Genomic DNA, 11,209 nt, shown 5'->3' with positions numbered 1-11,209 from the left:
ATCCACTCCATTAAAACCTTTTATTTGAAAACCTTTATTACTCACCAGCATTTTCAGGAGAAACCGAACCTGTCCATTCTTTTCCATTTATGTATGCCCATGCATTTTTGATTTCCTTGTAATCATCTCTCTGCCTCAGCGTTTCTATAATATGGTGCTCAGATTCTTAAGTGCAGTCTAATCAAGATTCATTTGAGATTAATGTAGATAGGTTTTCTAATTCTGACAGTTCATATTGAAACTCAATTCATTTTGATCCATAATGCTCAAAGTTTGTGGCATTCATAAACAATGCTGATTAATGTCACATGTAAAAGGAAAGGAACATGTGTAAAAGTTTATACCAACTTTATTTGTTAAATTTTATAAAGGTAAATAGAAAATCCAGTGCTGGTACTTGGAAAATGATGATGCATTTGGTACACAAATACGGCCTTTTTTAAATTTTATACGTATCTTTCCTCTGGCAATTAAATTAATTCCTAGCTCAATCCAAGAATACCCAGTCCAGCTTGAAACACCGTAATGTAAATGCATCTTAATTTTCTGTCTCAATCCACCTTGGTTTTCCTTGTATCTTATCAAAATGCTACACTTTAATTTTTTGAAAAATATTGTTTATTATAATGCTTTGGGAATACGGTTTATTAAGTTTAATTTTTTTTGCTCTGGAGATGGCTAAAACAAGATTATAAAAGATGTTAACTTAAAAAAAAATAATTTTTTTTATTTTGGGAATTCAAGTCTTCAATTTCATACATGCGCTCACAAAGAAATTAAGCAACTTGATTGGACTGAGTTTTCTCAGCAAATATTGATTCTTTCAGATCTTTCCCTACTCAAGTTTTAACAGTCATGCAATTGAGCTGCATTTTAAACAAATATCCTGCTCTCAGTTGTTATATGCTCAGGTTGGTTTGCAGTGAGACTCTAGTCAAGAATGAGTGTTTTATTTATGCATAATCGAACAATCACTTTATAGATTTCCAAGAATTAATCAAATCTAGCATAATCTGATCACAGCTGTTCAAACTTTTATCGTTTAATATATGGTTCACAAGTTTGTCTTCTGTGCTCGAGGTTAATGCTCAAATTGCTTGTGTTGTAACTAGCCATTATCTATACATACACTTGTTAAAAAGTTATTAGTTCCCTCTGCAAAGATATTCTTGAGGGTCTTCATAATTTGGAAAGCCTAATGTCATACATGACCATATTGAAATTGTCCCATGCTAGGATTTTCTTTTCTGCTGGGTTGTAATCAGTCATGCAGTTGTATCGATAGCGGTTCTCAAATGGGATATTCATCACCTTGCTGCTGTTTGTGTTAGTGTTGTAGGCAAAATTGATTATGGCCTGGCGATTGGAATAACTGTTTAGAGTGTAGAGAATTCCACAGATCATGAAAGAATTAGCAACTGATCTTCTGCGTATAGTTGTTGTCCACGTTTGTTCGGTTTGCAGGGTTTTTGGATTCAATTTGGAAATTACAATGGCTCCTTGAGCCTGGTTGGTACTATAGGTTACCCAAAGCCCCATCTCATCTACAGCAAAATCGATGTCTGTGTAGCCACCCCAGGAGTATGGGTACATTCCTTGAAAACCTGCATTTGGTAAGTCCCTTTGAACTAAAACGGTCTCAGTTTTCATTTCATATCTCAGTAAGGTCCTTGATTTGCGTTGCTGGTAGTACAGGCAGCCCCTGTAAATCACACTTCCTGTGCTTTCCACTGGTTCTGGTAACATGTAAACTTTGCTGGGGTGGCCCTTCATGAATTGATCCAGGTCACGGTATTCGTATAGCAACCGAACTTCTGTGCCAACTGCGTTCATTCTCCAGATAGTGTCCCTGGTGTGAAGTGGGACAGGCTCAGGATCTTTCATCCAAACTCCATACTTGCCCAAGATGGTGTCAGCCTTTTGGAATGTAACTGGATCTCCTACCCATTCTAGCATTCCACAACCTGCTAGGGCAAGATGAAGAAACAAGTCCATTCAGGCTCTGCATTTTTCACTGTACATTAGAGATGACTTTCCTAAATCACCTAATTCAGCATGAGCATTGTCCTCCTGATTTGAGGAGTGCATTTCATCTAATTGTAAGGTGAGTGTGTGCGGAGAAGCCCTTCCCTATTGTGGGGTAATCGAAAACAAGGGGATCTAATTTACAGTTGAACCATTGAGCTAAATGATGGAAGTATGTAATTCTCAAAGTTATGGGTCTTGGTTCAGTTGAAGCTTCCAAGTTAGATCACCAGATTTTTGAGTTGATGTATCAAGGGATATGGATCAAAGGTGTGTGAATAGAGTTGAGGTATATATCTGACAAACCACAGTGGAATGGCCAATTCCTTGCCCTAAGTTTGTAATTTGGCATGGCAAAGTTGTCCCAACGTTTAACCAGGGCTTTCTGCAGAGGTTACCACAAACAAAAATGAAATTCCTGGAATTTATCATTAGTCACTTAGGAATAATGAATCACAAGTTGGAACACTTTGTATTGTACAAAGTGTAGCACTGGTATGATATGAATCAGTACAAATCAGGGTCTCAATGAGCTGGAAAGTTTCAGTCACCTAAAGAAATCAGAAATTTAAAATTGCCCCTGATTTGACCTGGATTTTTATGTTTTTGTTTGGCCTTCTAATAACTAATAACTTTTTACAGGTGATAATTTATAGGTGAGTGATAGGAGTCTGCTATACAAAACAAAGAACAATACAGCACAGGAACAGGCCCTTCAGCCCTCCAAGTCTGTGCTTCCACGGTTTGCCCTTTCATATTAAAATTGTCTTCACTTACAGGATCTGTATTCCTCTATTCTTGTCTTATTCATGCATTTGTCCAGGTGCTGCTTGAATGCTGCTAATTTGTCTGCTTCCACCATCACCTCTGGCAGCATGTTCCAGGCACTCACTACTCTTTGTGGAAAATATTGCCTCTCACACCTCTTAAACTCCAAGCCCGCTCCCCACCTCACACCTTGTACCTGTGTCCCCTAGTAATTGACCCCTCCATCCTGGGGAAAGGCCTCATACTTTCCACTCTATTCATGCTGTTCACAATCTCTTAAACTTCTTGGTCACCCCTCTCAACCTCCTGAGTTCCAGTGAAAACAAATCCAGTCTAGCCAATCTTTTTTCATAGCTAAAATCCCCCATACCAGGCCACATCCTGGTAAACCTTTTCTGTACTCTCTCCAAAGTATCTACACCCTCGAGGTAGTGTGATGACCATAACTCTACACAAGATTCTAAGTGTGGGCCTAACTAAAGTTCGATTAGATTACTTAGTGTGGAAACAGGCCCTTCGGCCCAACAAGTCAACACCGACCCACCCATTCCCCTACATTTACCCAACACTACAGGCAATTTAGCATGGCCAATTCACCTGACCTGCACATCTTTTGGACTGTGGGAGGAAACCGGAGCACCCAGAGGAAACCCACGCAGACACTGGAACAATGCGCAAACTTCATACAGTCAATCACCTGAGTCAGGAATTGAACCCAGGTCTCTGGCGCTGTGAGGCAGCAGTGCTAACCACCGTGCCACCGTTCTGTAAAGCTGCAGCATAATGCCTATCATTATATAAGTTGTTCTGCTATAATGTGTGCTGTTAACACAAATTCACTAACTGGATTGACAATTTGGAGACACCTTCTAAAGCATGAAATTTTGAAGTGTATGTTGATTATAATGCAGTTCTGGCCCCATTAGTTTAAATGATGTTGCTGCTACTATCCAGTTTTCTTAACGCTGGATTGCACATGAACTGAACTATGGCGTTATAGCAGAACTGACTGTACTCCATACCCCTTCCAATGATGGCAAGCCTTGAGCCTTTTTACTACCTTCAGTGAGCTGTGGACCTGCACACCCAAACCTTCTACATAGCAGAAACCTTAGGAGTATTGCTATTCACTGTTTGGTTTCCAACTGTACTTGATCATCCAAAATGTACCACCTCACATTTGTCTGGATTAAACCCCATCTGCCATTTTTCTGACCATGCCTAACTGATATATATCCTGCTGTAGCCTCTGAACCCTCCTCAATATCTGCCACTCTTACTCAATCTTTGCAAACTTACTAATTAGATCAGCTACGGTTTCTTGTAAATCATTTATGTAGATCAGGAACAGCAGAGGTCCCAAATACTATTTCCTGTGGGATACCACTAGTCACAGCCCTCCATTCCACAAAGCATCCTTCCACTGCTACCCTGTCTCTTGTGACTAAGCCAGTTCTGTATCCGGCTTGCTAGCTCACCCCCATACCATGTGACTTCACCTTATGGTGCACAAGACATTGCAAAGGTTGACCAGATCTCTGCTTTTTATTACGCTGTGTAAATGTTTAAAAAAAAGTCGATGGTAACCTTTCGCCACCTGCCGGTCGCTCGAATAAGTTAAGCAAATTGACATAAGACAAGAGTTCTGGGGAGCTAAATCAACTCAGAATGTAGCTCGCCCACAGTCCGTGTTGCTTGTCAGTGTGTCTTTCCCACCTTCAGGTCGTATTTTGGTACCTCAATTAAAATCAGTCTCACTTTGCATGCCATTTCCCACTAAGCTGCAAGACGAGTCCGTTTGCAATGCGCTGATATTGAAAGTATTGACACCTTTTTTCCGTTCAGTTAAACCTATACACCGACAGGCCGAATTGAACAGGCTGTTGTTCTCAATATAAAAGCTCTGTAAAACCTCTCCCCAATCTGCCTGCCCCATTGTGATTCTCCGGCAATTTGCTGTCTTCAGCACAGATTCCAGCATCTGCAGTAATTTGCTTCTCCACATCTCTACCTCATCCTAAACACCAAGCTGACATATACCTGGTGCAATCTCCAAAGGAGGGGTAGTGTCCGTGTTTTGTTAACACATTCTGGAACTTTTTTTGTCGCGTTAAAAATACAAACATCTAAAATTGCTGTAGCTGCTATCAGTAAATAGTACTCTTTCGCCACCTGCCGGACACTTGACTAAATTGCGCATTTTTAGCCTCATTATTGTCAACTGGTGTGAAAGAACAGAGCAAGTCAGGCAGCATCAGGGGGTGGAAAGTCAATGTTTCGGGTATAATCGTCCTTTCTCCACCTCCTGATGTTGCCTGGCTCGCTGTGTTCTTCCAGTCCCCTGTCTGGCTACGTTGGATTCCAGCATCAACAGTTTTCTCATCTCATTTTTATCTCTGCTTCTGCTGTTTGATGTGAGATCCCCAGAACTCCCTCACCTCTGGCCGGGCGAAAGAAACATTCCGCAGCTGGTGGGAATCTGATTAAAGACAAGACACAGCGAAATGCTGGAGAGAGACTCTCGCTTGACGAAGTCGCATTTAGAGTCGAGTTGTTAACTCTTTATCTCTCTCCATCCCTCTCTCCCAGCAGCTGTAGGGGGGCGCCTGGCTGTGGCTCGGACTTTATCTGAAGGTACCTGGACTGTGCGGCGCTGGGTCCCGGCCGCTGGGATCGCTCCCCTGTCTCAACCTGGAGGCTGGCACCTCCGTGATCTCCGACTTCAGCTCTTGGAACCCACGATTTTCGAAGCTCCAGTTGGACGCTGGGGAGGGGCGAGAGACACACTATTATTCCGGACTACGCAAGTCGCCAAAAAGAAAGCTGTGGCAACTTAAATGTCACGTTGCAAGCTTTAGATGATATCTTCCCTTTCAAAATAACTGCACGTAAAAGGTTCCTTCCCAAAGGAAGTCCTTGGAATGGGGGACTTACCACGTACATCAGGCTGCGTTCCCTGGCGAGAGGGTAAGCTGGACAGATTCTCTCTGCCTGTAACACAACACACACCGCGTTTTAACCAGGGTCTGGCGGACTCCCTGCTCCCAGACCCTGTCTGTCATTCTTAAAACTCAAAATCGCGCAGCACCAGGCTATAGTCCAACAGGTTTATTTGGAAGCACTGGTTTTTGGAGCGCTCTTGACTGATGAAGAAGCAGCGCTCCGAAAGCTAGTGTTTCCAAATAAACCTGTTGGACTAGAGCCTGGTGTTGCGCGATTTTTACCTTTGTCCACCCCAGTCCCAACACCCAGCACCTCCACGTGATTCTTACAAACTAAAAGGGCACAAATCAAACGGACATCGGAGGAAATACACGCCTGCTTTTAGCTTTCAAATACTCATCCGTGCAGGTTTTTAAAAAACAAATCCTCCTCGAAATGCAGAGCTCTCCAACCACCCCGAGACCCCCACCCCACCCCAGCCTCGGGCAGTACTTTGTCCATCACACCCATGGAAGGTGGCAACAGTTAGATCAAGGAGCGGGTGATGTTCCGAGCGAAGTTACTGGTGTGTGAGCGATTACTGGGGATTCAGGACAAGAAATGGTCTGATCCCGGGTCAGGGAGAGGGGAGAGGGTGATCCCGGGTCAGAGAGAGGGGAGAGGGTGATCCCGAATCAGAGGGGAGAGAGTGATCCTGGGTCAGGGAGAGGAGAGGGTGATCCTGAAGTCTGATCCCGGGTCAGAGAGAGGGGAGAGGGTGATCCTGGGTCAGAGAGGGGGGAGAGGGTGATCCTGGATTCTGATCCCGGGTCAGAGAGAGGGGAGAGGGTGATCCCGGGTCAGAGAGAGGGGAGAGGGTGATCCTGGGTCAGAGAGGGGGGAGAGGGTGATCCTGGATTCTGATCCCGGATCAAGGAGGGGTGATATTAATCCTGGAGTCACAGTACCCAGGGTTGAAGAGGTACTGAGAATGCTCTCTCTCTCTCTCTCCTCCAGTGCCCAGTTTAAGGGCTGCCCTGGTAGGGGCTCAGTGCCGAGGCTGTAGGTTTTGTTTTGAGGAGCCAGCCTGTGGGTGGGCAGGGAGGAAGGAGATGGAGTCCCCCTTTTTGCACATCCCTGAGCCCAGTGTAAACCATGGCCCTGCGTGCTCACCCCGACCTTGCTGTGAGCCCCGGGCAGCGTGCGGGCACTGAGCGGCTCGGAGCTGCTTGTTCTCCTGCTCCAGCTCCTGCAGCCTCCGCAGGAGGTGCAGGCTGTTCCCCCGGTCTTGCTCCTGCTCCTGGTGCTGGCCCAGGGAGCGGGCCACCCAGCCCTCCAGGAGGCGCAGGCGGTCGCCGAGCTCGGTCAGCTCCCGCCGCTGGCTCTCCCGGTCACTCCGCAGCTCCCTCACCGCCTCCAGCGCCTCCCCGGGCTCCGAGCAGGCGTCCTCGGGCGGCCCGGCCACGCTGAACGAGTAAATGCAGCGGCCGTCCCTCCTCAGGCTGCGGGAGAAGCTGGGCGAGGGTTGCCCCCGGACCTGCAGGAGGAGGGAGGAGGCGAGGGTCAGCAGAAAGGGAGCCAGCATTGCGAGCTGTTTAGTCTGGCTTGCAGAGCGCACCGGCGGCTCGCTTTTCCCGGGGGCTCGGGTTTATATCAGCTTCATTTCCAAAAGGAGGGGCGTTACTGTCAACCCCTCGACTCTGTGTACCTCCCACACCCTCCCCTGGCTTTAGTCTGTCCCTGCTCCCTGTCTGCAGGGTTCTCCTCAGTTTAAACATCACACAACCTTTTTTTTCTGGTTATTGTTAGTAATGTAAGAAATCTTACTTTGTGTTTTAGTAGTCTATAGAATAGATTAGTAGTTAGTTTTCTTAATTCTATATTGGTGCTGTTATTATATTGTAAAGTGGAATACACTATTTTATCCTAATTTTGTAAAAAAAACTCAAAAAACTTTTTCTCAATAAAAATATTTATATTAAAAAAAATACACAGCACCAGGTTATAGTCCAACAGGTTTATCTGGAAGCACTAGTTTTCGGATCATAAGCGGTTGTAGAGCATAAGATCGTAAGACACAGAATTTATAGCAAAAGGGTTCACCTAACAGAAGGGAAGCGGCAGACGCTTGGAGATCTGTCCGTGTCAGCGAGTTTTGAGAAGCTTTGTAGTTCAGGTTGAAGTTCTGGATGTAGGTTTGCCCGCTAGAACATTATTTCTAACGAGCTACCACACACTGCAACACAGAGGAACTGCGCAGAGCAGAGGAAAATCACCTATACAGTATTAAAAAAGAATGGGTACCCAATGAACATAGTCTGCCGATTTCTCAGCAACAAACCCAAACAGGCAGACCAAACGTGTCCAGAAACCCTAGCCACTCTCCCCTGCATCAAAGACATCTTAGAAATGACTGCCAGACTACTCAGACCACTTGGCATCATGGTAGCCCACAAACCCACCAACACATTAAAACAGCAGCTAATGAACTTGAAAGACCCCATACAGGCAAGCATGAAAATGAACTTTTCAGCTCAGCTAGCAAACCTACATCTGTCTGTGTGTGTGTGTGAGAGAGAGAGATTTGGAACAATGGAACGAATGACTGCCCCAAGTGCTTTCTCTCTCTTGACTGGGACTGAGTGGTCTGCACTTAACTCTGAGCCAGGAACTTGTGTTTGAGGGTCTCTGCTGGAGTTGGGTGTGTAAGAGGCACTGTCTGAGCACTTTCAGGTAAATCCTTTCAACCCTGGCCTCAGCTGCTCCCTCCTGTGGTTTCCTCAGCTGTTAACACGAAAGCAATTTCATTGTCATTGATCCCAATAGCCACACTACATTCATTCACATGTCAGATCAAATACAACTGGAGCCTAGGTGAAGAAGATTCTAGAAAGGTCCTGCTCAGCCATGTCTCCATACATGTTGACAATATGCTCTTCACTAGAGTCATAGAGATGTACAGCATGAAAACAGACCCTTCGGTCCAACCCGTCCATGCCAACCAGATATCCCAACCCAATCTAGTCCCACCTGCCAGCACCCGGCCCATATCCCTCCAAACCCTTCCTATTCATATACCCATCCAAATGCCTCTTAAATGTTGCAATTGTACCAGCCTTCACCACTTCCTCTGGCAGCTCATTCCATACACATACTATCCTGTGTGAAAAGGTTGCCCCATAGGTCCCTTTTATTATCTTTCCCCTCTCACCCTAAACCTATGCCCTCTAGTTCTGGACTTTAGAATGGTGTCCAGTCCTCACCTCTCAGACTGTGGTATTTATGCAATTATTACATTGTTCACCCAGTTTATAGCAGGAGCTTTGCTATATGCAATTTGGCTCCCACATTTCCTATATTACAACATTGTCTACACAGGAAGGTATTTCATTAACTCTAGGAATTTTTTTGACATTTTAGGGTCATGTAAGGTGCTACATAAATACAAATGATCATGTCCCTTTGTCTCCTCTCCACCTCCCCCAACCCCTACCCACGTTTGCTCCGAACGTACTAATGGCACAGAGCTAACAATCAAAATACTGCTAATGACTTTCTGCTCAGTTATTAAAGCACTGACTGCTTGGTGTAATCGGAGCTGAATGCACGGAATCCCAGTTTGGCCTGGTTTCTTAATGATCCCTGGAGTGATACATACACTGCATCTCTGCTCAGTGTCCAGGGTAAAAGGCTGGAGGCAGTGGAAAAAGAGCATTGTGTGCGCATGGCTTTCACTTGGTGATGCTCAGTGAATGTCATTGCATGGTGCAATGTTGTCAAACGGACAGTTTATGGGTCACCAGGGTACAGGTCTCAGTTGTCTTGTGTTTCCAGATGTTATCGCTGAAGTCAGCTTGTACATTGAGAAAGAGGCTGATCAGTAACTGTTGGGTTCTCCCAAAGTGATGGTCTTGTAGCAGGAGAAGCAGCTATTGCTCAGATATACTCGATTGGCTATTGTTATAGACAGAGCAATGAAACCTGGGACATTTTCCCTTACTGTTTGTAATCTGTTTTTGTTAATGGGAGGCTGTATGTGTGAGTAATGTAAACAACAGCAGCAAAGTGTTATGGGGCTAAATACAGAGGGTTATTTGGAAATGCATTGACCCCATAAATTTTAAACATTGCCTTATATCCACATGTGCAGTTAGACCATAAGACCATAGGACATAGGAGTGGAAGTAAGGCCAATTGGGCCATCAAGTCCACTCTGCCATTCAATCATGGCTGATGGGCATTTCAACTCCACTTACCAGCATTCTCCCCGTAGCCCTTAATTCCTTGTGACATCAAGAATTTATCAATCTCTGTCTTGAAGACATTTAGCGTCCCAGCCTCCGCTGCAATGAATTCCACAGGCCTACCACTCTCTGGCTGAAGAAATGTCTCCGCATTTCTGTTCTGAATTGACCCCCTCTAATTCTAAGGCTGTGTCCACGGGTCCTAGTCTCCTCGCCTATAGTTATAGTTGAAGAGGATACAGCACTTTTACAAGTTGTACATTCAGCATGAGAGTTCACAGTTCACAGCGTCAAGGACCTGGATTTGATTCCTGCCTCGGGTGACTGTCTGTATGGAGTTTACACATTCTCACTGTGTTTGTGTGGGTTTCCTCCCACAATCTAAAGATGTGCAGGTTAGGTGCATTGGCCATGCTAAATTACCCATAGTGTTAGGTGCATTAGTCAGGGGTAAATATAGGGTAGGGAATGGGTCTGGATGGGTTACTCTTCAGAGGGTTGGTGTGGACTTGTTGGGCTGAAGAGCCTGTTTCCATACTGTAGGGAATATAATCTAAAAAAAAATTGCTGGAAAAGCTCAGCCAGTCTGGCAGCATCTGTGGAGAGAAATAGAGATACGCTTTCGGGTCCAGTGACCCTTTAGAGTTCATATTTCATCTGTTTGACTTGTCACAGGAGAACAGACATTAACTGAAGACAGTGTTTTCACTCTCAGAGGGACGTTTGAGTGGTTCCAAATAGTTGGGATTTTTTCTATCAAGATTTTCTTGAGCAGATGATTGCTCAGCAAGTCCCAAAGTTAATTATTCATTGTTCTTCTGACTAGGAGGACACACTTCTTTGCAGGTGAATTTGAAATAGAAACCAGCCTTTTAAAATGCAGCAGTCTCCAGGTTCAAAAAAGCACAGGTTTTATTGCTTTCTTGTGCAATTGATTTTCTTTCCAGACCATCCTCACGTAGACTGGTTGGTTCTTGTCTCAGGCTTTTGGGATGATCTGAAACGAGTTTCAGTTGCATTCTCAATTGCCTTTTCCCACTCAAAATGGTGTAAAGCTGCAAACCACTGCTGTAACAATGATGAATTTCTGTGTTGTGGGTTGGGATGGGGATGGGGGTTGCGGGTGGTGGGAGGTGATGTGTCTATTCACACTCACTTATGAAAATCGATATTTGCAACTTTCCTTGTCAAGTTTCCAACCTGGAGAAACATGGAGCCTTGAAGTTCATTGATATTGAGTTTTGAGCAAG

General features: G+C 44.8%; 1 protein-coding gene across 4 annotated transcripts; it reads right to left on the bottom strand.

Annotated features, from left to right (window-relative positions):
* Positions 1–331: 331 nt before the first annotated feature.
* Positions 332–7,361, bottom strand: myoc (myocilin). 4 transcript variants are annotated; one of them, XM_060830149.1, is made up of 4 exons: positions 6,889–7,361; positions 5,728–5,784; positions 5,432–5,557; positions 332–1,967 (listed from the first exon to the last, which is right to left on the bottom strand). In XM_060830149.1, the coding sequence occupies exons 1-4, from the start codon at positions 7,298–7,300 to the stop codon at positions 1,180–1,182; spliced, it is 1,383 nt and encodes a 460-aa protein (XP_060686132.1). In that variant the 5' UTR covers positions 7,301–7,361; the 3' UTR covers positions 332–1,179. The 4 variants fall into 4 exon arrangements, with proteins under 4 accessions (XP_060686132.1, XP_060686133.1, XP_060686134.1 ...); XM_060830150.1 differs by having other exon boundaries at positions 332–1,964; XM_060830151.1 differs by having other exon boundaries at positions 6,895–7,361.
* Positions 7,362–11,209: the final 3,848 nt, after the last annotated feature.

The sequence above is a fragment of the Hemiscyllium ocellatum genome, chromosome 9, assembly GCF_020745735.1.
Source record: "Hemiscyllium ocellatum isolate sHemOce1 chromosome 9, sHemOce1.pat.X.cur, whole genome shotgun sequence".
In the NCBI taxonomy this organism is placed as follows: Eukaryota; Metazoa; Chordata; class Chondrichthyes; order Orectolobiformes; family Hemiscylliidae; genus Hemiscyllium; species Hemiscyllium ocellatum.
Note: the sequence above shows the minus strand (reverse complement) of the source record. Positions and strands in the feature narration are given on the sequence as shown.

Coding starts and splice junctions, on each gene's coding strand:
- myoc (XM_060830149.1), bottom strand. CDS start 7,300: ATGCTGGCTCCCTTTCTGCTGACCCTCGCCTCCTCCCTCCTCCTGCAG. Junction 5,558..5,727: donor AACGCAGCCTGATGTACGTG/GTAAGTCCCCCA, acceptor GCCCCTCCCCAG/CGTCCAACTGGAGCTTCGAA. Junction 1,968..5,431: donor CCCAGCGCCGCACAGTCCAG/GTACCTTCAGAT, acceptor ATCTTGCCCTAG/CAGGTTGTGGAATGCTAGAA.